Raw genomic sequence first — 27,917 nt, forward strand, 5'->3', positions numbered from 1 at the left:
CCTACAGAAGATGACAAGATGTGGCTGCATTTTTCTTTTTGAAATTATATCTTCAGGATTTTTTTTAAGCTCTTATTTTTATAACTGTTATCTTACTAGATGAAGCTTGGGAAGGAAACTAGGAAATCTAGAGTCATTTCTAACTTTGCTATTAATTGACTTATTTCATAGGTAAAAATTAGGATTTACTCTTTTATCTTGTTCTCATAAATGTGAGGATATTTTGTTTTGAAAAACTGTGGAGAAGATGCTTTGTACTATAAGCAGAATCTCTTACTAAACTATTTGAAAAGTAGGGATTTACTTGAAAATGTTCGCAGGAGTAAGCAAGTCTTACTTGTAAAGCTACAGTGGCCTTGTTTTTGAAATACTTAGTTTGAATTTAAAGGAGAGAAAAGGAATAAAGTGGAGGGCTCGCTACAATCGTAAGGTAGGATTTTACTTGAGTATCTGATGGTCTCATTTTATAGGAAAAGCTGCCATTAAATAGCCTATACAAGGTGTAGGAGAAGTGTGCAACTGTGGAGAAGTGTGCTTGTTTTTAATTTCATTTTGGGGGCTAGGTATTATGGGGGTTAAAAAAGATAGTTGAAAATTTTAAATTTCTGTCCAAAGAAATATTTTAATACTGTTTAATAAAAGAGACCAGTAGTCTATATTAACATTACTATTTTTTTTTTTTTGCAACTGGGACATCGTTCCATTTGTTATAAAATAAAATTACAATGATTGTCATCTTATTTGAATAACAGTGGAGTTTTTATTTTTACTGAAAGCATATGCATTTTCTTTCCATGTATTTTTTTTTTAACTGCTGAAGAGTATACTCAAAGAGTATGATTCCAGTTATTAAAGCTCAATTAGTGTCACTTAATGAATCTGAAACCTCAGTTTCAGAGTAAAACTTTGTCAGGAAATGCTGCAACCTCAAACTTAACAGTGTAAGACCAGAAATCCATAACTTGGAAGAAAATGTAGACTAAGAAGTCTGTGTATTGTGAAGTTGATAATTGTAATTATTCACATCTATATATATGTAGGAATTTTCAAGGAATTTTGTAAAGAGCAGGCTTGAAGTTAATGAGTAATTATTTGCCATGAGAACACCTTTAAACATTGGTTACAAGTGTAATGAGTGTAAACGTTAGTGGTCGTACACAGGCCATAGGAACTAGGATTTAAACTAATGCCATTCAGTAAAGTTGCTTGTCTTAGCATTTTTGTACTTGTTATCAAATAACTACGTTTTGGATTTAGCCTTACATATTGTGAATGAAAACCATTTTATTTTCCTTTTAGTTCTTTGAGCTAATTACTGTTAACATTGTTCTTGGCTACTAGCAAAGGTTCCTTAACCTATTTGGTTTCTAAATGTTAGAAGAAACACAGGAGATTGTGAAGTTTCAGAAGAATGCTAAAGACAATAAAGTCAATGAAAGTTGCTAAATGTCGTCACAGTATTAAGGAATATAAGGAAGTCTAGTTATACAACTGTAAAAGACTTAATTTGAGGCATTTTTTAACATATGGATTTTTATGACTAATCAGTATCTTAAGTCATTAAAGTCTCATACTTTGACAGGTTTTAAACCGTCCTTTACAGTTAAAAGGCTTTTTAATACCTTTAAAAACCATGAAAAATCAGTAAATGTGTTATTTCCAGAAAAGTTGCAGTATTCAGAAGACCTTCACTTTATCATAAAAACTGATTTTTGCAAGAGACCAAAAAAGTCTCAGTTTAAGCCAGAAAGGGTACTGATTGGCTTTCCTAGTCATCCTACACAGTGTTCCCAAATGGAATGGTAAACATTACCTCATTCCCTTTGTAATAACGCAGACTGCTGGGCTCCAGACCAGCCTAGGAGTCAGAACTTGGAGCAGGGAGACGGGGTGAACTTTTAGATGCATGTCAGATTGTTTGGGGATTTTGGCAAATGCCAGACAAGAAGGTATGTATAGAACCTAATCGATGAAATGATATTAGGGATCTGTCTCTTGCTCTGCTTTTTCTGGGTTCTAATCAGATGGGGTTACAAAGATGGTCACAAAGTCTAGATCTATGTCTCAGCCTCACTGCAATGAAAGGAACATCTCTTCCACAATAGCTGTCGCAAAACTCCGGCTGTTTACACATTCTTGAGTCCCTTGAACACACTACCTTGATAGACCTGGAGTTGTTATGTAAGATGAGGTTCATACAGAAGTGGGTAAGAGGAATGGTTCCTCAAAGAAAAATTCGGGCGCTACAACCAGGAGACAGTGAACATGGTGGATGCCTGATGGGTGTCTGCTCTGCTTTTTCAGCTGCAGGTTGGCTTGTGGTGGAAGCAGCAGTTGCTCTGGTCCCTTGAGGGACAAGTGCAACCAAGCACCTATAAGGGAATTCACCACAGCACTTCCAAAGAATAAAACCAAAAACTCTGAAATCCAGGGTTTTTCCTTAAAAGAGAAACTTCTCTGAGTTCTACTAAAGGCTTTAGCATTAAAGACACTTTAGTCAGTCAGTTCGGTTCAGTCAGTCGTGTACAACTCTTTGCAACCCCATGAATCACAGCACTCCCGGCCTCCCTGTCCATCACCAACTCCTGGAGTTTACTCAAACTCATGTCCATCGAGTTGGTGATGCCATCCAGCCATCTCATCTGTCGTCTCCTCCTCCTGCCCCCAATCCCTCCCAGCATCAGTCTTTTCCAGTGAGTCAACTCTTCGCATGATGGCCAAAGTATTGGAGTTTCAGCTTCAACATCAGTCCTTCCAATGAACACCCAAGACTGAGCTCCTTTAGGATGGACTGGTTGGATCTCCTTGCAGTCCAAGGGACTCTCAAGAGCCTTCTCCAACACCACAGTTCAAAAGCATCAATTGTTCGGCACTCAGCTTTCTTCACAGTTCAACTCTCACGTCCATACATGACCATTGGAATAACCATAGCCTTGACTATACAGACCTTTGTTGGCAAAGTAATGTCTCTGCTTTTTAATATGCAATCTAGGTTGGTCATAACTTTCCTTCCAAGGAGTAAGCGTCTTTTAATTTCATGGCTGCAGTCACCATCTGCAGTGATTTTGGAGCCCAAAAAAAGTAAAGTCTGAAACTGTTGCCACTATTTCCCTATCTATTTGCCATGAGGTAATGGGAGCAGATGCCATGATCTTAGTTTTGTGAATGTTGAGCTTTAAGCCAACTTTTTCACTCTCCTCTTTCACTTTCATCAAGAGGCTTTTTAGTTCCTCTTCACTTTCTGCCATAAGGGTGGTGTCATTTGCATATCTGAGGTTATTGATAGATATTTCTCCCTGCAATCTTGATTACAGCTTGAGCTTCTTCCAGCTCAGCATTTCTCATGATGTACACTGCATATAGTTAAATAAGCAGGGTGACAATATACAGCCTTGACGTACTCCTTTTCCTATTTGGAACCAGTTTGTTGTTCCATGTCCAGTTCTAACTGTTGCTTCCTGACCTGCATATAGGTTTCTCAAGAGGCAGTTCAGGTGGTCTGATATTCCCACCTCTTGAAGAATTTTCCACAGTTTATTGTGATCCACACAGTCGAAGGCTTTGGCATAGTCAATAAATCAGAAATAGATGTTTTTCTGGAACTCTCTTGCTTTTTCGATGATCCAGTGGATGTTGGCAATTTGATCTCTGGTTTCTCTGCCTTTTCTAAAACCAGCTTGAACATCTGGAAGTTCACAGTTCACGTATTGCTGAGGCCTGGCTTGGAGAATTTTGAGCATTACTTTACTAGCGTGTGAGATAAGTGCAATTATGCGGTAGTTTGAGCATTCTTTGGCATTGCCTTTCTTAGAGATTGGAATGAAAACTGACCTTTTCCAGTCCTGTGGCCACTGCTGAGTTTTCCAAATTTGCTGGCATATTTAGTGCAGCACTTTCACAGCATCATCTTTCAGGATTTGAAATAACTCAACTGGAATTCCATCACCTCCACTAGCTTTGTTCGTAGTGATGCTTCCTAAGGCCCACTTGACTTCACATTCCAGGATGTCTAACTCTAGGTGAGTGATCACACCTTTGTGATTATCTGGGTCATGAAGATCTTTTTTGTACAGTTCTTCTGTGTATTCTTGCCACCTCTTCTTAAAATCTTCTGCTTCTGTTAGGTCCATACCATTTCTGTCCTTTATCGAACCCATCTTTGCATAAAATATTCCCTTGGTATCTCTAATTTTCTTGAAGAGATCTCTAATCTTTCCCATTCTGTTGTTTTCCTCTATTTCTTTGCATTGATCGCTGAGGAAGGCTTTCTTATCTCTCCTTGCTATTCTTTGGAACTCTGCATTCAAATGGGAATATCTTTCCTTTTTTCCTTTGCTTTTCGCTTCTCATTTTCACAGCTGTTTGTAAGGCCTCCTTCAGACAGCCATTTTGCCTTTTTGCATTTCTTTTCCATGGGGATGGTCTTGATACCTGTCTCCTGTACAATGTCATGAACCTCCGTCCATCAAGCACTCTATCAGATCTAGTCCCTTAAATCTATTTCTCACTTCCACTGTATAATCATAAGGGATTTGATTTAGGTCATACCTGAATGGTCTAGTGGTTTTCCCTACTTTCTTCAACTGAAACCATAATCACAGAAAACTAGCCAATCTGATCACACGGACCACAGCCTTGTCTAACTCAGTGAAACTAAGCCATGCCGTGTGGGGCCACCCAAGACGGACGGGTCATGGTGGAGAGGTCTGACAGAACGTGGTCCACTGGAGCAGGGAATGGCAAACCACTTCAGTATTCTTGCCTTGAGAGCCCCATGAGCAGTATGAAAAGACACCTTAGGTACTACCTTTTCAGTGTCTTGTCTGACCCATCAAACACGGTAGTTCCTTTGGTTACCAAGCATTTTGGGGGGTGCTTCAGAAGTGCATTATAACAGGTAATCTGCCTGTTTTTTTTCTGAGTGCATGGGTTTTTTCCCTCAAAACTCGCAAAAATTTGCCCCTGATTGAAGCTCTGTTTTACATGGTATTTCCTAGAGCTCATAGAAATCTTGTCTGTATTCTGAAATTTCTGTTGGTAAATACTGTCTCTGTTCTCTATGGGTCAAATAGTCTGTTTTCAACATCAGTTTCAGCCTGATGCTATGATACAAATCTTCAGAAATTTGTATGTTTTTAAGGTTTAATTCATGTATGTAGCTGTGATACTGTCATTCAGATACAATATTTCAAGGGCTGGATTTAGTCCTGTTTGCATTCATCATTCCAACCCAGTTAAATCATTTAAAAGGTCAGGTGAAAACTAGAGAAATTGCAAATTCTTCTATAATTAGCAAGTCAGTGGTAAGTCCACGTGCTCTGTAGCAGGATGGCTCTCGGCTGCATTGCTTCTGCTGTGGTTTACATTTCCCTGCCCAGCACCCTGTCCTGCCATCAGAAGTCCAGTGGGAACTCCAGACCTCCGCCTCTGAGACCTCCCATCCTTCCCCCCTACTCCGCAGTTAGGGCCTCCCCACGTACCTGACTGAGAACCATTAGGATGAATGGCGTACACCTCATCCCTGAGGCTTTAGTCTTAAAGGAGCTCCTTAAGTTGGATTTTCTGACACCCAGGCACACTCAGAGCTTTTCATTGTGTCCTTTGATGGCCGTGTGTCAGCAGTCCCTCACTTGAGAAATTTCCTCTGCTTTCACACCCCTAGCCCTTCCCCAGGACAGAGGCTACTGCCTTTGAGTAACAATGTCTCACACCTCTTGAGTCTAGAGGTGGGGTTGGTGTTTCCTAGCCCTTCGTCTTAGATTTCAGATCCCTCCCCGTTGCAAACACACTCAGCTTTGAATGTCTTTTCATCAGGTATATCCACTCCCTCCTCCCTCTTGTCCTGTAATATCCCCTGGGCTCAGACAACTCCGTTTTAGTCCCTGGCTTGCCCACATTGTCCAATGGTCCTTTCTTCTGAATCCTGGTTAAAACACAAGTTAAATCTAACCGTTTGTCTACTTGCCCATTCTCATACAGATGAACATGGCTGGGGACAGACACCATTATTTTAGTGCCGCTCCATATCCTGTGAGTCTAGCTCATTTTGTCCCTGGATCTCAGCTGTCTTTCATACTTTCTCCCCTTCGTGTCAACCTCCAGCACCACGTGGACCCTCACCCTAAAGATAACCCTGGTTTTTAGTGCACTGAAAATTCGAGCGGTCGTGAGAGCTTCACACACCCTCACATCCCCAGCAGCCTGTAGCCAGCCGCATCTCAGTACTCGGGAGCAATCTGCTTCAGGCTGAAGTTAAGGCCACCCACTGTGCACAATATGCCTATTCAAGGACACTGCTCTCAAGTCACAGCTCCTTGTTCTGCATGACTTTGTTTCTTTCCCTTAATCAGGCCTAAAAGCCTGAAAAACTGGTATTGATTTTTTCATCCTCTTCCCCCCAAAGAAGCCCTCTTGGGCCCTCTGTCTCAAGAAGCTAATTTCTCTCTTCCCCTTTAAAGCAAAAGTCTGCTATTGCCTTCAATGCCTTTCCTCCCCATCCTCTCTCAACCCAGCAATCTTGTCAAGATCCTCCATAATTTCTATGTTGCTTATTGGTTAATTCCTGGCCCTCATCAGCAAACCTGCTGGCATATCTGACCCTGATGTCCCTTCTCCTTGAAACACTGTCTGCCTGGCTTCTGGGATCCCAAACTCTGTTGGTTCCTTGCAGCTGACTCTTCCTTCTCAGTCTCTTGCTGGTTCTTCCTGGTCTCCCTGACTTTAAAGTATTGCAGTGCCTCCAGGCTTCAAAGTAGGATCTCTGAGAACTAAAAAGGAGTTTGTTTCTACTCCTCCTTCACGTGGTAATCCCATTCAGTTTGCTAACTCATTTCTGTGAAAATGCTTCCGATTTACATCTCCAGCCTGGTCTCCTACGATCAACTGTCTCCAAGTGAGTGATAGAGTGGTTCTCAGATTCTTTGGTCTTGGAACTGTCTTACCCTCTTAAATTGCCGAGGACCCGGAGAGTTTTTATGTGGATTATATTTATTGATAATAGTGCATTAAAAACTATATTTTGAAAACAATGTGGAAACCCACATTCCATTAACTGTTAGAATGATGATGTCATCATGTCATGAAATTATGGGAAATACTTTATGAGAGAATAAGAATGAAAAAGGCAGATAAACTCTTAGTGTTACCAAAATTAGGTTCTGTTGACCCCAACTCTGGTGCTAGTCCAGCCGAGACATTGCCTTGTCAGGGAAGTTCTTTTGCATTAGGGTTCACACAGCTAGAAATGAAATTGACCCTGAGATCAATGCAGCACAAGCTTTATTTAATGGCCAAAGCATTGAAAAAGGGGAACTTTAGTTCACAGATAAATTTTCACCCATTGGCAAGAGAGATATGATGTTAAAGAATTAAGGACAATGCAGAGAGGGGCGAGGCTGATGGTAGGGAGGCATTTGCACGCTTCTTCTGGGGAAAGGGATGGGGTTTTCCCCAAGTAGGTCGCCACCTTTTCCTGTCCTTTTTTGGTCTGCAGCTTCCAGTCGTGGCTGCTGTCGTGTAGTAGCTGATGTAGTAAAACCATCATAGATGAGACTCGGGGGGTCAGTTGAAGGACATCTTGGTTCCAGCTGGTTCTATCTGTTTTTTTGTTTTTCTCTTTATATCACTTCTTTCCTTTGTCTCTGGATCCTGTGACTTAAAGAGAGATGTTAGCTCCTGTTCAAGGGAGGGGTTGATGGGTTTTGAGCAAGGATCTGTTTCAGCTCTGGTAACAGTGGCAGTAAAATAGTTTTGACCAGAGAACCCTGAGAGAGTCTTAGGGAACCACAGGGGTGGGTCCCCAGACTACACTTTGAGAACCTCTGGTTGAATAATTTAATATACCTGGAACTGAACTGTGATTTCCTTCAGACCCGCTCCAGTTCGGTTAATTGGAATTCCATTTTCCCAAATGGTTCACAACAAAACCATTGGCCTCCTCCTTGAGTCCTCTCATGTCACGATTTGGGTTCCTCAGTAAATTCTATAAGCTCTGCCTTCAAAATACGAATATCGAAGCCACTGTTCCTATCCTCTGTTTCAACCACCATCTCTGAATTACTAGAGTAGCTTCCTAAACTGGTCTTCGTGCAAGAAAGTGATCAAGTCAAACATTTGCTGAAATCTTGCAAACGACTATCTCAAGGCATGGCATTGTGTTATCTTGCTCTTCATAGACTGCCCCGGTGCCCTCATCCTGCCTGAGGACCTTTGCTGATGCTCCAAATCCAGACTTCCACATGCTTCTTCAGGTCACATAAGATGTCACCAGCAGAGGGACCACCTTCTAAATTTTTAGCATCTCATAAGCCTAGAGACATACCCTTCTTGCTGCTATCAATAGCATATTATTGTTGTGCTTTTTATATTCTGTTCCCCCACTAGAGTGCAATCCTGGAGGGCAGTCATCACTGTCTTGTCCACTGTGATGTCTCCAGTGTCTTTATCAGTGTCTGACATACAGCAGGTTCTCAAATATTTATTGAAAGGATAAATCACTAATATAAACCTTAACTCGGGCTTCTGTGGTGTCTCAGTGGTAAAGAACCCGCCCACCAATACAGGAGATGGGTTCATTCCCTAAGTCCAGAAGATCCCCTGGAGGAGGAAATGGCAGCCCACTCCAGTGTTCTTGCCTGGGAAATCCTACAGACAGAGGGGCCTGGCAGGCTACAGTCCATAGGGTCACAAAAGAGTGGGACACGACTTAGGGACTAAACATCTCACCTCAGTCAACCAGTCCCTGTATTCATGCATGTGAATGTCAAAGGACCCCTCTCTACAGTCGTTCTCGGCCCAGGCTGTATGTTCTGGTCATCAGAGGGCTTTGAAAACTTCTAATGGCAGCCCCCCATCCTGTTATGTTGGCTTGGGACCTGGACAAAGGGACACTCAGAAGTCTTAGCAACAGCTGGAATAAAATTGTACAAGGCCGAAAAGTGAAATCACCCATGTGGGCAACAATGAACCGGGCTCCCAAGAAACCTAGATCCTAAGTCCGAGCCTCTGGCCACACCTCAGCACCAGATGTTCTGCCATTCTTCATGGGTACCTAGAAAAGAAAGCCCTGCCCAGTTCATCCTTGCCCATACTTCCCACCCACCTGACCTAAGTTGAGTGCAAGGGTTGATTGGGTGTGACTTGAAGGAACCCTTTAGAGGGGGGCCATATGACCGTAGCTGTGGTGTACCAGGCAGGCACTTGGCTCCTGGCCCCAGTGATCAGAGATTGCACCGCCCAGGAAGCAGCCAGGCCATAAAGGGTTGTTGTTTGCCACAAGGCACCTGATATAGGAATTTGCATGCTTTCACCCTATTAGAGGCCAGCCTCTTCCCATCTGACCTCAGGGGCCTGTGAGGTTGGGGAATGGGGCAGGATATATACCTCTGTTCTAGACAACACAAGAATCTTTGGGCACTCTAATCCTGTTCCCTCTTATCTAATTTATATGCCATTGTTTTAAATCAACTTTATTGTAATTTACATGTAAGTGAGTGCAACTTGATGAGTTTTTTGCAAATTTATACTCTCCAGTATCTCTGCCACCATCAAGATTTAGAAAACTGACTGTTCCCTCCCACAGAAGATTCCTTCTTGCTTCTTTGCAGTCTTTCCCTCTTTGACCCCAAGCAACAATGATCTGCCTTTGACCTACTGTAGAATTTCATGTAAGTGGAATCATATAGTATATACTCCTTTGTATCTGGCTGCTTTTGCTCAGAGTGCTTCAGAAATTAATCCATTTTATTGTCTAATTGATTTGTTAAGCAGTATTCCGTTGTATGGGTTATATTTCACACTGTCTATTCACCATTAACAGATGGATATTTTGGGATGTTTCTTATTTGGGGCTATTTTAAATTCTAAAAAAAAAATTCTGTTCAAGCCTCTGTGTGGAAATAGTTTTTACTTATTTTGGGTAAATACATAGGAGTAGAATTGCTGGATTTATATGGCAAGTGTCTCTGATTTTATAGTAAGTTGGCAAGTGACTTTACCCTATTTTGTTCTTTCCAGTTGCTCCACATCCTCACCAACTTTTGATGATGTCAGCCTTTTCATTCTAGTGGGTGTGTAGTGTTATCTCATTTGTATTATTAATTGCATTTCCCTCCTGCCTAATGATATTGAGCATTTTTTTGTGTGCATGTTAGCCATTCTTACAGCTTCTATGAAGTATCTGTTCAAATCATTGGCATATCTCTTTTAAATTGGTTGGCCTTATTGAATTGTAAATTTTCTTTGGGTATTCTGGATAAAAATCTTTTATCATATTCATATGAGCACTATGAATGTTTCCCCTTAGTTTCTAGCTATCTGTTTTGCTTTCTTAAGTATCAAAGAGAAGATGTCTTTAAATTTGATGAAATCCAATTATCAGGGTTTTTTTTTCTCTTATAATTTGTGCTTTTTGTGTCTTATACATCTTCCCAACCAAATTTCTATTGCGTTTTCTTCGAGAAGTTTTATAGTTTTAACTTTTTCATTTAATTCTATATTTTATTTTGAGTTAAATTTTTTGTATCATGTAAGATGAGGGTCACTTTTCTCCCCTATTAATCCTCCTTCTTTCTGCAGAATTTTCTGGAAGAGACCATATTTCCCCCATTAAATTGCCCTGGCACCTTTGTTGAAAATGAACTTACTATATATAATGCATTTATTTGTTCCATTGATTTATATGTCTATATTTTACACAAAACAACACTGTCTTGATTACTGTAGCATTGTTAAGTCTCAAAATTAGGCAGTGTTACCTTTTCAACTTTGTTCACCTTTTTCAAAATGGTTTTGACTATCCTTGGTCATTTGCATTTCTGTATAACTTTCTAATCAGTGTATCAGTTTCTAGAATAAGCCTGCTGGAGCCTTGACCAGTATTTCACAGAACCAGTAGATATACTTGGAGAGACATTGGCAGTTTAACAATACTGAATCTTCCAAACCGTAAACATATTGTATATCTGTGTTTAGGAGTTTTTTCACAGTCTCTAGGCAATGTTTCACAGTTTTAGGATACAAGACTTATTTGTGTGCTCTGCTGTCGCTTCAGTCGTGTCTAACTCTTTGCCATTCTATGGACCGGGGCCCACCAGGCTCCTCTGTCCGGGGGATTCTCCAGGCTAGAATACTGGAGTGGGTTGCCATGCCCTCCTCCAGGAGATCTTTTCAACCCAGGGATTGAACCCATGTCTCTTAGGTCTCCTGCATTGGCAGGCAGGTTCTTTACCACTAGCATCACTGGGAAGCCAAGTCTTTTGTGTATTTTGTTAAATTTGTCCCTAAAAATTTCATGTTGTGGTGCTACACAACTAATTATTTTATTTCACATATCTATATTTTAATTTCTGTCTAGTTGGTCCCTGTTGGGGAAATTTATAGGAAATATGCCGCTTATTGTTGTTCAGTTCCTAAGTTGTGTCCAGTTCTTTGCAACACCACGGACTGCAGCATGCTGGGCTTCCCTGTCCACTCTCTCCTGGCGTTTGCTCAAGGTCATGTCCACTGAGTCGGTGATGCTAACCATCTCACCCTCTGCTGCCCTCTTCTCTTAGAAAAATACAGTTGATTTTTGTATGTTGACCTTGTACCCTGTCACCTTGCCTGATTAACTTTATTAGTATTAATGGCCTTTTGTAGATCTCTTAACATTTTCTGCATGAACAATCATGTCATCTGCAAATAAAGACTGTTTTATCTCTTTCTTTTAAAAGTGTATAACCTTCTTTTCTTTTTCTTTCCTTATTGTTCTGGCTAGAAGCTCCAATGCAGTGTGGAATACAAGTAGTCAAGCAGACACCCTTGTGTTGTTTTTGACAGAGAGGGGGAGTGGTCAGCCTTTCATCATTACATATGCTGGCTGTTAACTTGATCAAGCTAAGGTAAACTCCTTTCTTTCCCTAGTTTCCTGAACGGGTGTTGATCTCTTCCAGTGCTTTCCTCACACCTATTGAAATGACTAAGTAGCTTTTCTCTTTTGTTCTGTTAATACAGTGAAACACATAGATTTTTCTTCAGCATGTGCAGCCAACCTTCATTCCTGCGATGAACCGCAGTTAAGTATATCATCTTTTTATATATTGTTGGATTCAATCTGCCACTATTTTGTTAAGGATTTTTAAAAATCTATATTCATGATGCTATTGGTCTGTAGTTTTATTACAGTGTCTTTGTCTAATTTTGGTAACAGGATAATGCTGACCTTGTGAGTGTGGGCATTTTTCTTCTCTCTTCTCTGGAAGAAGTTGTATACAGTTTGCCTTGTGTATTCCTTAAGTGTTTGGTAGTATTCATCAAAGCTGAGTCCAGCTCAGGATCATCTTACATTTTCATATTTTAGGAAATTTGTAAATGTGTTCAAAAGATTTAATCCTGGCTCTACTTTTTTTTTTTTTTTAGAAATTGTTATTGATTTCTTTTTATTGTGGTAAAATATTTATAACAAAGTTTACCATTTCAACCATTTTTAAGTGTATAGTTGCATTAAAGACATTCACACTGTTGTATAGACTTTAATTTCTTATATTTCTCAGACTGGAGAATTTTTTAAGACATTCCATTTAATCTAGCATTTTAGCTTGTTGTTAAACATTAGATCGCCAGAAACTTTGTACCCTTTGATCAACATCTTGCCATTTCCCCCACTCTCAGCCCCTGACAGCCACCATCCTACTCTCTGCTTCTAAGTGCTTCACTGTTTTAGGTTCCACATGTAGGCGAGATCATTCAATATTTCTCTGTCATCAACTAGTTCAACATAACCTTTTCTGTTAATGCAGTAGGTGAAAACATAATTTGATGTGAATGGCATTATGATAACAGTTGTAATTTTATGTATCCATAGTTTCATAAAGTTATGAATTTGAATTATATTTTCATCTTGCATGTTGTTAGAATAAACCCTATTATTTGGAGGATTTTAAAATAAGGTTTTTAGAAAAATGCTTTGAAAAGTAGTATTTTATTGTATTTAGTTGGTGTAGCTCTTTATTCAGATCCTTTGAATTCTAGCGTTGCCAAAGGGGGATGTTATGAATATGGTTTGAACTCACTCTCCACATCTTTGCTGCTCGTGAGTATTTCACGAGAAATACTGCCTCAGCACTAATTATATTTTGTTTGCCACTGAGTGACCTGTCACCAATAATTCGAGGATGACAGCATGTTGTAAATGACTCCCCAAACATAGGTCAGAATTCCTTTAGGAAAAAAGTAGTGCCCAAAAGGTAATGTTATAGAGTTTTTCTTGTACATACAGGAGAAAAGAATTCAGTTATGCTGCTATGATTTTTAAAAGTGTTTAAAACAAACATACAGAATAACTGGCATTGTATAAAATAACAAATTTTATTTTTATAAAATATTTTACACGAACTGTACACATGCACACGCCCACGCAGAACTTAACCACACGTAGAGTAATCTCCTTTTAATAAAGCTACCACATACTATTATATTACAATTTACAGTATCGTTTTTGAAGACACAATGGGGAAAGCTTTGTCATCCATTTATAAACCTTCCATCAATTACAAAAGAAAGGCAGTCTGAAAAGTATGTATAAAGAGTAAAAACAATTTACAAGTGGACAAGAATTACAAAATAGTAACCATCAAATACATCTGCCAGCAACTTTGTAAATCTTTTTTTGTTCAGGTGCCAATGGTGAAGATTGGTATGGAATAATTTTGAAGAGACTTGAATTTAGGATGTTTCTGGTGTGGCTTATGCATCATGTGGCTTGCTTTATGTGTGTGCTGTTCACTGTTGGCTATGTATGGCATTTTGACAAATAATGAAAGTAACGTAAATCCATATGCCACAAAATGTAACACTGAAAGCAATGAATATTACCAGGTGTCTGGCGGGTTGGAGAAGTGGTACTTTACCAAAGCTACTTCCTCTCCGCTTTTTTGAATGATGTGAATAAGTAAACATTTTCTGTGTGTTGCCAGGCTTGCTTGAAAATCTGAAAAGCCAGGATCTTAAATTGCACAGCCTGCACAACTTGGTTTCAAACCACTGTGTGTGAGGATGAGAGCACTGAATGCACGACACATACAAAGTGTACACTGTAGTTTTTATTAGACAGTACAAATCACTGTGCATTTATAAGGCAGGACATCAAGGCGAGTAAACTAGGAATTTCAAGACCAGAGTTAAAGTGAGAGTTATGCATTATGAGGCAAGCATTTTGAAAAGGGAGAGAGGTTGAAATCATTCCTTTAAGGGCAGATGACAAATGCACAAAGACTGGAATCCCAGGTAGGGAGTGAGCCACAAAGAGCTACTGGCCCCCTGCATGTTCTCGAGACCAGCCCAGCTGCCGCCAGAGCCCGGGCACTAATAAGAGCGATGGGCCGAGGCGGGTGGGAGCACCAGCAGCTCTTTGTCCTGGCGCTGGGCTTAAAGTGGATGGTAGTGCAAAGAGCATTTCTCTACTGGTGTCAGGGGAGAAGATTGTTTTTTTAGGAAGTACTTGAGTCATGAAAGCCCTAGTTTGGAATTAAAGAAAATTACATAGATTTGGAGGTTGTCCGGAAGCACATGAATCATTTCACTGCACCCAGCTTTTTCAGCAGTTTCTTGCCTTTGGAAAGCAGCCCCTTTTTCTTTTTCGAGGACATGTCCCTGCCTCTCCCAGGACTACCAGTACCCTTAGGTGACGGAGGCGACCCCGAATGGAGATGCACTGTGGGGGATGGCGCTCTCCTTGCTGTACCTGAACCCTCAGCAGGAACCTAGTAGGTACATTGTTACAGTTCATTGAGTGCGCGAGCACCAACAACATCCATCCGCTCACTCGGTAACATCAGAAGCCCCGCACTGCCCCGTTTCCCACCAGGAAAGGTAAGGGTGGATCATGCCTTCTTCCAAGGGTTAAAGTATGCCATGAGAGGTTCACACCCCTCCCAGGGCATATCTCTGACAGGGGGGTCTAGCCATCAATGTTGGGTTTTCAGTTTCTTTGTCTCCGGGGAGGGGGTGGCCATTGCTTTGGCAAAACAAAGCTAGGTAGTAATTTACTTTGTAAACTAAGACCAAGAGCAGGGAAAAAAAAAAGTTATTTTGAATTATGTTGAGAGTAGTATTGGCCAAGTACCCATCTTAAACACAAAAGTAATCTTAAACACAAAAGTTCTTAAAGAAAAAAGTTCTTAAAGTTTTGTTGTATATGAAAACTACATGGGTATATAAAACCCTGACATTGCTGAGTGCATTCCTGGGTTGGTTAGTATACTGTAGAAACATTGGAGATGGCACACCGGTTGAAAGAAAAAAAAAAAAACTAAAATGAACCTTAATTACAATCAAAGAAAGCTTAAAGGCCCTTATTGTATGCTTTTGTTATTTCCAAGATATTAAAGATGTCTTTTTGTCGATATAGAGCACATGGTAGGACTTTTGTACACTTCAGTGCTTAATGCTGCTTTACAAGAGCAGAACTATATGGGAGGCATGACAACTGGCCTCACTCATGTTTCTGGTCCTAGGCATGCCTGAATTCCTCTTATTCCCTAACCTCACCAGAGCAAACCTCTCTCTAATATGAGTGTTCATTATTCAACAGGCAAATGATATGAGCCAAGGGGCTTCAAGCTTACTTGGATTTAAAATCAAGGTCTAATTCTAATGGAAAACACCTAGTAAAGCATCCCAAAGTACACCTGAAGATACCATCTATTCCATCTAATGCAATCGTTTGAGCTGCATGTTTCATTAAACTTAGTATTGCATTGGTATACCAACAGAGCAGTCTTCCACCAAACGCCTTTGTGTTCAGGACACTCACTTGTGCTTTGAGGAGAAGCACCAGCTCTCCTGTAAGGTAGAGGGGTGGTCACTTAAGAGAAAGCTGTCTGCTGCTCAAGCCAGCATGGGAAGTGTTCAGTGCCAACTCTAGATCACCTCTTGTTCACTACTCATCTGCTCGATCTTGAGTTGCATTTTTTTTTAAGTAAAATTTCCATAGTAAACATTTATTAGGTTGTGCTTTTTCCAAGAGTGGCTAACAATGCAATATGCAGCTTTAATTATGAGTAGACATTGGAACACTCTGTGTAAACAAACAATTAGCCTGTTAAGAAATATGTTCCCAATGTTGGCCTTTCAAATATTCTTAATGTAAATCATAGGAAATAATTATTAAAGATGATTTATTTCACTGCAAATTCAGTTGCTTTACAACTGAGACCAAGTAATACTTTAGGTCCAATGGATTTTTGAGACATATTTCTTTTTTTTTTTTTTTAACCCCACAGTGAAGCCTTAAGTCTACCACATTGGTCCAGTTAAGGTAGCTTAAGTTGGTATCTTTATAGGTATCTTCAGTTGCTCACTTACGTGAAGGCTACATTGCCTGATTAAGGTGTGAAATGAACACTCTTCTTCTGTTTCCAAGCAGATGAGCAAAGAAATAAAAATATATATATATAAAAATATAATATATAAAAACTCGCAGTGATGAAATAAAATAAAAATGAGACACTAAACATGAATGTAATCTAATAGTTATATATGGTTGAGAAGTTCTCTGACCTTTGTTCAGAGGATCTGTTAAAGTCCTAACAGGGCAAACAATCATTATTGCCCACTCAATCTATGGACTAGCCATCCCCTCCTCACTCTCGATCAAACTGGAATGTGCACCTAGGATGTAGGATGGGAAGTTCCTTTGTGAGTAAAGCAGGCTGATTAGATTGAAAGGGTCATTTTTGTGGAACAAATAAACATGGTTAGAATTTTTAGGCACAGTCCCCATGGAAGGGCAGAGAAAAAACTCAGGGTCTATGCTTTTCGGCCTAAGATATAAAAGGAGCAATGCAGAGGCTGTGTTGGACCATCTACGGCAGAGCGGGAGGGGGTGAAACATGCTGAGTGCTCGTGCTTACCCTTTTCGTCTTGGAGCGCGTTGGCATGTCCTGTGAGTAGTGGGACGGCGCGTCGGAAAGGTAGACTTCTACATCATCAGGCACTTCTTCTAGGAAGTTGGAAGGTACAAGCCCTTTCTGCCCATTAAGCTCCCCCTAGAAACACAGAGATGAGAAAGAAGAAAGACTGACCCTTGTTCCCAGAAACCCACTTCTTGCTTTTGCTAAAGGAATATAGCTCAGAGTAGTGAGTTTATCATGGTTCACAAGTGGTAGAGCGAGGGACGCCAGTATTTCCTAACTCCCCTGGTCATAAGAATGACCTTGGCCATGTGCCATCACCCCCCTTCCCCCTCCCCACCCCAAGTCTTGATTCGGTCTACGGTGGAGCCAAAGAGTCTGTTCCAGCCTAGGGGCCTGGGTGAGTCTTAGGATCAGGCACGCTTAGAAACACTCCTTGAGAGCATCTCACTTCATAGTTCTCAGCCCTGGCTGACCTCTGAGTCCCTAGGTAACTTGTAAAAATATCATTGCTCCAGCACGTTGAGAGAGGAGAGCTGGGGGTGTGGGGGCAGAGGCAGGATTGAAGGGACAGAGCAGTTGCCCCTGGTATGGTTCATCCTAGGCTTTACTGTAGTCTCACTGTAAAGATCCACACCATGGAGGAAGATGAAAGTGTCAGTGCCTCCTTAGAGGTGACCGCTTCAGTTGGTGTATATTCTCCCAGACCTTTCTACTCAGTCACATGCCCATGCATGTGCGGGGAGAGAGCAAATTAGCCAAGGGGGGTGGTTCAGGCTCTCTTGCTCTGCATAGTGTAAACAGTGAGGGTGTAACAGCTGAGATCATTTGTAGCACTGCGCACGGGCATCAGGAGGTCCTCGCTCGGTCGGGCTACTTTGTGCAGGACGCCTGTATGAGCGCCACCTAAAGAAAGCAGGGGCGTTACTGCCGCATCACGGCTGTGTCAGCCACGAGAGGAGAGAATACGGCGTGTCTACTGCCACGGCCTCCGTGTCAGCAAGGAGAGCATACTGTTGTGGCTGCTGCGTCCGCCAGCAGAGAGGGTGTGCTGTGTTAGGTTAGGCTGTGGCTCTGGGTCAGCCAGGAGAGAATAAACGTGTCTGCAGATCCGAGGGCTCCTCAGGTCTCCTTCCAGCTTTACCACTCACACCGTGTCTACCACGGGTCCATCGAACAGCGCAGACAGTGTGAGCAGCGAGACAACGGGTGCTGTCAACGGGATCAGCAATACAGCATGTGACCTAGACCAGCTGCTCACCGGATGTACCAAGAGGTTCAGAGCCCACATGTCAACCCCCCCCCCCAGTGCCAACCTGCCCCACGGAACCCAAAACCAAGTTCAAAACTGGCCCCAGATAACACGGGAGTCTGCTTCTTTGTTCAATAGGTCTAGGAAATGACAATTTGAAAGTGACAGCTCACAACATCAAAATTAAAAACTATGCATCCAAGGACATGACCAACAGAGTGTAAAAGAAACCTACACGATGGGAGAAAATATGTGCAAGCCACTATCTAATAAGAGAATATATATATAATAAAGGATATGTAAAGAAATTCTACAGCTTTATGAAATCATTCACCCAGTTAAAAAGTGGGCAAAGAACCTGATTAGATATTTCTCACAAAAAGACGTACAAAAGGTTAACAAGCACATAAAAGATGCTCAGTATCACTATTTATTAGGGAAATAAAAATCAAAACCACATTAGGATGGCAATACTTGTGTAGATACAGAGAAATTAGAACACTTGCATGCTACTGGTGGGCCTGTAAAACAGTACAGCCACTATGGAAAAAACAGTATGTTGGTTCCTCAAAAAATTAAAAAAAAATTACTATATGATCCAACAATTCCACTTCTGGGCATTTACTTAAAAGAATTAAAAGCAGAGTTTTGAAGAGAGTCTGGTATGCCTATATTGACAGCACTCTTCACAACAGCCAGAAGATGGAGTTACCCTAATTGCATTGGTAGATGAATGGATAAACAATGTGTGGCTCAATGTAGTATTATTCAGCCTTAAGAAAGGAGGGAAAATCTGAGCTATGCTACAACAGTGATGAACCTCGAGGATATCATGCTGGGTGAATGGTCAAAAGAAGACTTACCCTGAATAATTCCACTTACATGAGGCTCCTAGAGCAGTCAGAGTCATAGAGACAGGAGAATGGTGGGTGCTGGGGATGGTGGAGACTTGGTATTTAAAGGGGACAGTGTTAACTTTCCAAGATGAAAGAGTTCTAGAGATGGATGGTTGTGATGGTTGTGCAACAATATGAGTGTACTTAACACCAGTGAACTATACACTAATGAGTGATTAAGGTTAAATTGTGTTTTATGTATTTTATCACCATGAAAAATTAAAATGATTTTTTATAAAGAGGCAGGTCCAGGTACCTCAATGTTTTCCTGTGCAGTAATCCCTCCTGAGCTCCAAATCCACCTGCCCAGTTCAGCCATCACCTGCCTTCTGCTTTGACCTTGAAGATTCCACTCTCCTATTCACCTGTGACAGCGTCAACCCTTCTCCCTCAGGCTCTCCTATTAGCTTATTTTTCTCTGTTGGTGTTACTCTGAGACTTTCTAGGACACCTTTATCTTTTACTGTGCACGTGTCCCTGGTGATTTCTTCCACATCAAGGGTTGCCGACAACATCAATACACAGACACTGGAATCTCTATACAGTCCAGGCCTCCCAGTAACTCTTTTAAGAGCCAGCTTTTTTTCCCTCCAGCATCAGAAAAACAACTTTCTTTGGATGAGCACCAGATGGAGTAGTTGACTTATGTTTGGGACTACATTCTGTGAAAACACAGCTTTACACACAAACCCCATCAGTACCATACTCACATCACAAGAGGAACCTGTGTGACCAGAGACCTATACCCTCCTGCCTGTTCAGGCTTCCGAGCTGAACCCTGCCCTGGGCTCACTGAACAGTGTGTGGGGGTACTGTCTAGACAGTGTTTCCTCGCTTTTTCTCCTGAGCCTCCCTCATACAGTTCTGTTAACAAATCACGTGTCAGAAGTGCACGTGACACCACTCTCAGATGTGATCACTAGAATATTCCAGGGTCGTGAGTACTCCTCCATCTTGGAGAGGCTCTGTAGCCTCAAGCTCAGTATTTCGTGTTTTCCTCTCAACCGTGTCCTTATTCCTGTTTTACCCAGGGCAGCCATCAGCTAAGGCACAACCTTGAGATCTTCCTGGAAGATGTCCCAACTAACCATCTGAGCCCTCGATGTCTGTCTGCCTCATTTGCCATCTCAGTTTAAGCCCTTGTTTCTCACCTGGGTCATTTCATAGCTTGTACCCTGGACTCTTGGTGACATGTCACCAAGCCCCCTGGGACTCCCATCTCCCTTCAACAGTCCATTTGCAAAACCCTTGACTACAACTTTCTCTAAGAGAAACCTGACATTTCTCCCTCTTGCAGACCCTTCACACTCAGATCTCTGGTCCTCTTTGAGCCTCATTTCTACCACTTCTATGTTTGAGGCCAAATACAAACCATGTCAAGACCTTACATTCAAGCAGAATTGGATTATGTTAGGCTAAATGGCAGTAAATATTACAACTGCCCCATTTTCTTCATGCACAGTCGGCACGAAGCCCAGTCATGCCTGCATAGTTCTTCTTTGCTGGCTTTAATGCTTTTTAGACTGCTACTGTGCAGCCAATTTCCTTCTGACCTATCAAAGTACATGACTTAAGAGTCTGGCTATAGAAACACTGTGCGTGCAAGTATCTGGTTAACACAGCCTAAGGGCTGAAGCATTATGGGGTGCTGGAAATCTCAAATGATTGGAGACAATCTCACATGATTGACTTCACTGTGGATGCTATGGACTGTGGAGGGGAAGGCCCAGGTGGACAATAGAGGTTCCTCCATCTAGTCTCTGTTCATTATGGGACATTTGGAACTGAGGAGAGACTGGGAAGAGATCACAGGAGTATATCTCAGAACAAGTTAGCTCTTATGAGAGCTTTCAAGATTGCATGCAATGTCAGACAACACAAGTTTGGTGAAGCTTGAGATGTTTGGTATCAAGTTAGATATCCCCAGTCCTTTATCAAATAAGAAATAATTAAAAATAAGTGGACTGGGCAGTCTACTCAGCAAATCAGACCAACAAAATAGCAGTAAAGCCATTTGGTGGAGATATACATAAAAAATGTACATTTCATATTAATTTAGATCTGATTCCTACTATCATGCAAAATTTAGGTAGGCGAGCCAAGAAAACAGAGAGATAAAACATAACATAGCAATGGAAACATGCAGCTCATAGTAGAAAAATATTTTTAAATTACCAGATAATACGATGTCCAGTTTTGTCTAGGTGTTTGAAAATCTAAATGAAAGGTGGGGCATTCCAAGTATACATAGAGTCTAAAAAATTGACTCAGTAAAAAGGATAATCATTTAAGCAAATGAAAACTGTTATACAACTGCATCCTAAAAAGACAATGAGCCTAAAAGATCTTATAGACATATTTTAATAATCTTGCAGACTATATAATCTTATATAAGACCTAACTATGTCATTTTAGCTGTCCAGATCATGAAAAATACTGGAAGCTTACCAGTTCATTCACAATTCTAGCATAATCCTGATACCAAAAGCTATATAAAAGATATTCCAAAAATTATATTCCAATATAATTTCTGGAATATAAATATAATTCTGAATAAAATGTTAGCAAATCAAATCCAGCTCTTCAAAAATAATTGTAAAAAATAGTGGTATACCATGGTCAATAACTTACTAAGAAAAAAATAAGCTTAGCAAATGAAAACAGGATACTTAACACTATAAAGACCATCTCTCTATTGATAGTCTAGCCTAACACATAACAGTGTAAAGATTAGTGACATTCCTACTAAAATACATAATGCCAAGGATCCCCTGTCCTCACTATTCATAATTGTTCTAAATGATGCAGTAAGACAGTAAGAAGAGATGACTGATAAATATTGAAGAAAAGACAAAATGTCTTGACTCAGGGAACTCAAGAGAACCAACTGATGACAATGGATATAAATGCATCCAGAAGAAAGATTTGTAGGGGAACATAAACATGCATGCAGATAAATAGGCACAGAGAGCGCACATACATACACGTAAAATGCACACATATACACACACATGCAAACACACACACATGCCCATATACATACATAAACATGCATACACATCCATACATGTTTGCATATATGCACACATACATGTGTGTTGCATACATACACACAAAACAGATACATACACACATGCATATGTATACACACATTTCCAACATATTTTCTAAATAACCAGTAAAATATATACCAGAAAAATCATAATAGCATGAACATAAGAATGAACTTTAAAAGATATATAAGGATGTGTAAGAATAATTTCATGAATAGATGAAAGGAAAAACTTAGAAAAAGTTAGACACACTCATATTAGAGTTGAAAGACAATGTCATGTCATCTAAAAACTCCCCAGTTTCATCTAAAAACTAAATGCACCTCTACATAAAATACTGTGGGTTTGTTGTGGGGTAGGATCCTAGTGAAGAGATCCCTTCCAAATGTGAAAATGAATTATAAAAACACAATAATTGAGAGAATCAAGTAGCATGAGATATGGATACAATCTAGGTAGGAGTGTAGTACGCAGAAGAAAGGTGGGATTTTTAAACAGTGAGGAAAGGATGGATTATTTAATAAGTGGTATGGGACATTAGTTTCTCTAACTAGAAATAAAGCTAGACACTTGAGATTTACATGTGAAAATGAAGCTATCAAAGTGAAGAACCAAGATAAAATGATTATTTCTATCACCTTGAAGGACTTTTAAGCATGCCTCCCAAGGGCTGAAAAACTGACTACATAAAAATTTAAAACTTCTGCTTCATAAAAGAAAAGAAGACAAAACCACACACAAAAAAAGAAAAGTTAAAAATCAGAGAATTACCTAAAAAAAGAAATATTTGCAACATAGGGACAGAGTATCAAGACAGGCTTGGACCTGGAACCTGGGACCTTTTGCTGCAGCACTCGCACCTGGTGAAACATCTCCAGCATCAAAATACAAAGAAACTAAAAGGAACTAAAACTAACTGCATGCAAAGGGGGCAGTTAGGGCAAATTACGGACAGCAAGGCACAAAAAGACCAAAAAAACCCAGCTGCCACTTCTGAAGAGCCCAGAGTAAAAGCAGAGGTTTGAGAGCAAAAGCAGGGTACCTCGCGTGCCCCCTGCACACACCACCACCTAAGGGGTGTGCAAACCACCTAAGCTACCTTCTGGCCTGACCCCTGGACACACCCCTACCCTCACCCCATGGAAGGAACACTCTCGTCCCCCTCATCTGAGAGCAAGCAATCGAACCTGTTGTTTGTTCTGGCTCCCCACTGTGCACCAGGGGCCCCAGTAAAGCCTTACCTGAATTTTTTGTGTGACCTCTGATCAACTTCTATTGATTGGGGAAGGCCAAGAATCCTGGTTGCTAACAGTTTGAACAGTCTCACTAAAAACTATTCTCTTAAAAATCAGAAACTGCAGCAGAGGAGCTTTGACATACCACCTGTGCCTAATGTAAAATCCATTTGACCCCAAGAGAAACCTGCCTTGTCAGGACTTGAGAGTTTCTTGATTATTTTTATTATTAAAAAAAAAAAAAAAAACAAAAACAGAAAGAGGAGGAAAGTGGGATGCAAGACGATGACCCCATCCATAAGGCAAGGGACAGCAGTAGATGTCTGGCTGGGGAAGTGCCACAACGATGACCACCCAACATGCCTGCCTTCTCCTCTTCAGGAATATCAGGAGATCTGCTCCGCTGGCCCAGGGCAGAGCCACTCCCCCATCCCTATCCCAGAGGCTGGGTCCACAGGGCTGTAAGAGGGAGGAGCTTGAGATTCTGTTGGTTTTAATGAATTAATTTTGCTTCTTTGTATTTCTTCCTCTCACCATTTGAAAATGTATTATCTATGCGCTAAATGGGGCTTCCAAGGTGGCCCTAGTGGTAAAGAACACTCCTGCCAATGCAGGAGACATAAGAGACGCGGTTCCATCCTTGGATTGGGGAAGATCCCCTGGAGGAGGAAATGGCAACTCACTCCAGTATTCTTGCCTGGAGAATCCATGGACAGAGGAGCCTGGCAGGCTACAGTCCTCAGGGCTGCAAAGAGTCAGACACGACTGAAGCGACTTAGCACGCACGCAGGCACTAAGTAATCCAGAAAATTAAACGGCTTGGTAAATGTTTGGATGAAAGAAGTATTTCATATAAGCACGTGAATACTCTTACTTTGTCAAGAGCCCGTATCCATTGAAAATGTCCCTTTTAAGGAGAAGTAACAGTGAAGATCACAGAACTGCCTTCCCATATTATATATGAAGAGCAAGGAAGACAAGCACATTAGCCATCCTTTCAGCAAGCCAGGTAAAGTTCACACACAATTTTAGAGGACAGAATAGACAAGGAAAAATATTTACATATTTGATGCTTCAAAAACTTACATAATAAAATCCATCTTCATCAATTTCACCAAAAACAGTAATAATATCTCCTGTGCAAAACGTAAGTTCAGCCTGTAGAGACAGAACATAAAGTTAATAGTGTTTTCCTAGATATAGAAGTTGCCTTAAAAAAAATCTTCATGATTTCTGGTATGATTTCTCTTTTTTTCTTATTGTTTTGGTATGAACCTACCCTTTCAGTCAGATAAGGAGGAAAGGTACATATCAGATGAATGAATGCCTGTGTTCCCAGTCTCTTAGAAAGTAAGGACAGCTCAACAAGAGGCCAAGTCTCCGACAGAAGGGCTGCTGTGCCCCCATTCTCAGCCAGAATTAAGATCATCCCCAGGTTCTGCTGGCGGTGTGTCTTTACAGCTAGTTAAATAGTTAACTTAAAAACCACAAGCCTTCAGATGCGCTCTGCAGTGTAGGGACCATTGCACAAATATCCTTTCACTCAATGTAAAAAAAAAATTGTACTTAAATGTCATTTAGTAAGTATCTACTACGTGCCATCCTCCAGGTTAGAGGTGGGCGCATTGACTCCAGCAGAGGATACCAGAGAAAAATCGCATTTTTATCTCTAGATATGAAAACAGGGGACTCAAGTCCATTTCTAAGCGCCATTAGGCATCATATACACATTAAGCCAGGCTTCCCAGGTGGCACTAGCGGTAAAGAACCTGCCTGCCACTGCAAGAGACACAAGAAACACGAGTTCAGTCTCTGGGTCTGGAAGATCTGCAGGAGGGCATGGCAACCCACTTCAGCATACTTGCCTGGAGAATCCCACGGACAGAGGAGCCTGGTGGGCTATAGTTCATAGAGTCACGAAGAATCGGACATGACTGCAGCGACTCAGCATGCATGCACACATTCATCAAGCCAACACAGAAATTTGAATCCACCTAAGCTCTGAATCTGAACCACAAGCTGGTCACCCATTGGGTACAACAGAAATACCAAGGACCAGGGATTTGTATACATCTTGTCTAAAAAAACAGCTCCAAAAAGTGGAAATCTAATCCCTCTGAAGGCAAATGCTTTTCAGTTTTCACAGTGTTCCTAGGATACCCAGCCTATGTGCACAGAGAACATCCATCTTTTCTGCTCTATTTCCCTTGCGTGTGTGTGTGTGTGTGTGTGTGTGTGTGTGTGTGTGTGTGTGTGTGTGTGGTGGGGGGTCCACTGGCCACATGTCAGAGGTTTTGCTCTCTCTCTCTCTCTCGTGTGTGTGTGTGTGTGTGTGTGTGTGTGTGTGTGTGTGTGTGTAGTGGGGGGGGGTCATTGGCCACATGTCAGAGGTTTTGCTCTCTCTCGTGTGTGTGTGTGTGTGTGTGTGTGTGTGTGTGTGTGGTGGGGGGAGGGCGTCCATTGGCCACATGTCAGAGGTTTTGCTCTCTCACCAGGACGACCCATCACAGTAGGCGTGGGTCACAGGGTGCGGGTCCAGGGAAGCCCTATGTCAGTGGCCGCCAGTGCCCTGAGCGTGTCACCAGGCTCGCGACCTGCTCCTGCCCTCCTGGCTCTCTCGTTCCTGGTTGAGTAGCCCTTCCCGGGTAGGTTCCAGGGAAGGGAGGGAGGGAGGGAGTTGTGGGTAGGGGTACCTCGACGTCGATGTTGGGCGAGCTCTCCCTCGGGTCGTAGTCATACAGGGCCACCATCCTTCGCGTGGACACCGTGTGCTGCCTGCCGCCTCTTCTGTTCCTCTCTGTTCACATCACAAGGAGAAGAAAAACGCCATCATGAAGTGATCTCAAAGCCAGCGGCGTCCCCTATCCCTTGACTTGGTCAGTGGAGCCAGGTTGCATGCGGCCAGTGTGGCTGAGATGACTGCTGGGCAGTGGTGCTGGCCAAGCCGGGGAAGCCCCCAGGCTCCCTACGCTCACACTGAAGTCCAGTCGAGCCCCACTCCTCTCTCTCTGTACAGAAACAGGGGAGACGTGGAGCAGGGAATTCGCTTCAATAGTCAATCTAAAGGGCTTGGAGTGGCACGAGGTGCGTGTGACATGGGGGGGCCACGCAGGCCACTTGCAGGTTGTGACCCAGCTCAGAGGAACCCCATGAACACTAGGTCAAAAATGCTGCCCATGGAGCTGCTATGAAGATTATTCTCACTCAGATTATTCTCGCTCAGACCAGAGGTGTCTGTCTCGACAGACACCAGTCTGTCATCAGTAGAAGCAAGAGTGACCAGAAGGGGGTACCCTCTCTGCCCACCTCAGAGGTTCCTCTCCCTCCGCTTCCTCTAATGCCCTCGCTGTATTTTTAACATCTGTCCCTGAAAGGATGCCACTTGTGGAGAAGGCTCTGGGGGAGGTCCCCTCCTGCTGCCCGGCTGTGATCTGCCCTGGACGGAGCCCTGGGCTCTGTAGCAGCATAAGAGGGGAGGAAAGAGGAAAACCCACACGGAGCATTTGCAAAAAATCCGAAAACAGCCATTTATAAGAAGGGCCAATGGAGAACCACGGGATCTGGCCCAAATCGTCGAACTCCCTGGCAAACCTCCGTTGTTGGGTTCCTAAATGACGTTTCTCCTGGAGAAAGTTGGCATTGAGGCCTTTCTCCCAAACCCAGCCACCTTTTGCCTAAGACTGATTTTTGGAATTCAATGCACAGAAATGAAAACTCCTAAAGACAAGTGTTTTGAAAGCACCTAAAGTGAGTTAAGCAGCTTTTCAGGGGTCTGCAGCAGGCACAGGGCTCCTTGTGTGCGTGTGCAAAATTCAACCCTCAGCTCCTGGTCAAGAATCACTGCTTTTATTTGAAATAAGCAAGCACACCTTTGCGGGACCTGCATGTATGTTTCCTGGATTAAATTACAGTGGTAACCAGAGGTCAATTACAGTGTTGCTAAACTGCTAATTTCACAGGGGAACCCTATGTCAGTGGCATTAAGGCTACATGTGTACTGTATTGAGGTGTAATTTACATACAATATGATTCAGTCTAGTGTTCATTCACTTTAGTAAGTTTTGATAAACTCTCTGGTCACATAACCACCACAACCATCAAGACATTGAACACTTCTGTCACTGTCCCCCAAATTCCTTCATGCCCATTTGTCACCTCCAACCTAGCTAACCACTGATCGGTTTTCTGTCCCAATAGTTCTGCCTGTTTTAGAATACTGTTTAAATGGCATCTCACGGGTGTAGCTTTTGGGGACTGACTTCTTTCCTTTGGACAGTGCATCTGAGATTCAGTCATGTTACTGCATGAATCAATAATTTGTTTTACTCTTGGTGAGTAGTATCCCATTGTATTGATGCACTATAGTTATTTGATCCATTTACCAGCCAGAAAACATTTGAGTTTTTTCCGGTTATTAGTGATTTTTTAAAATTTATTTTTGGTTGTGCTGGGACTTTGATGGTGCATGCAGGCTTTCTCTAGTTGAGGCAAGTGGGGGCTACTCTTTTTGCAGTGCGAGGGCTTCTCATTGTGGTGGCTTTTTTTGTTTTGGAGCATGGGCTCCAGGGTGCATGGGCTCAGTAGTTTAGGTG

General features: G+C 41.8%; 1 protein-coding gene across 1 annotated transcript in view; it reads right to left on the reverse strand.

The window, feature by feature from the left end:
• Positions 1-13,426: 13,426 nt before the first annotated feature.
• RIMBP2 (RIMS binding protein 2) overlaps positions 13,427-27,917 on the reverse strand; it is a 123,843-nt gene continuing 109,352 nt past the window's right edge. Inside the window, exons 18-21 of the mRNA XM_065904110.1 lie at positions 26,019-26,122; positions 24,412-24,483; positions 16,890-17,024; positions 13,427-14,738 (exon numbers count right to left, since the gene is read on the reverse strand). Of these exons, the coding sequence (XP_065760182.1) occupies positions 14,550-14,738; positions 16,890-17,024; positions 24,412-24,483; positions 26,019-26,122 (500 nt within the window). The 3' untranslated portion in view covers positions 13,427-14,549. The remainder of the gene's footprint in view (positions 14,739-16,889; positions 17,025-24,411; positions 24,484-26,018; positions 26,123-27,917) is intronic.

Source organism: Muntiacus reevesi, chromosome 13 (genome assembly GCF_963930625.1).
Source record: "Muntiacus reevesi chromosome 13, mMunRee1.1, whole genome shotgun sequence".
Taxonomy (NCBI): domain Eukaryota; kingdom Metazoa; phylum Chordata; class Mammalia; order Artiodactyla; family Cervidae; genus Muntiacus; species Muntiacus reevesi.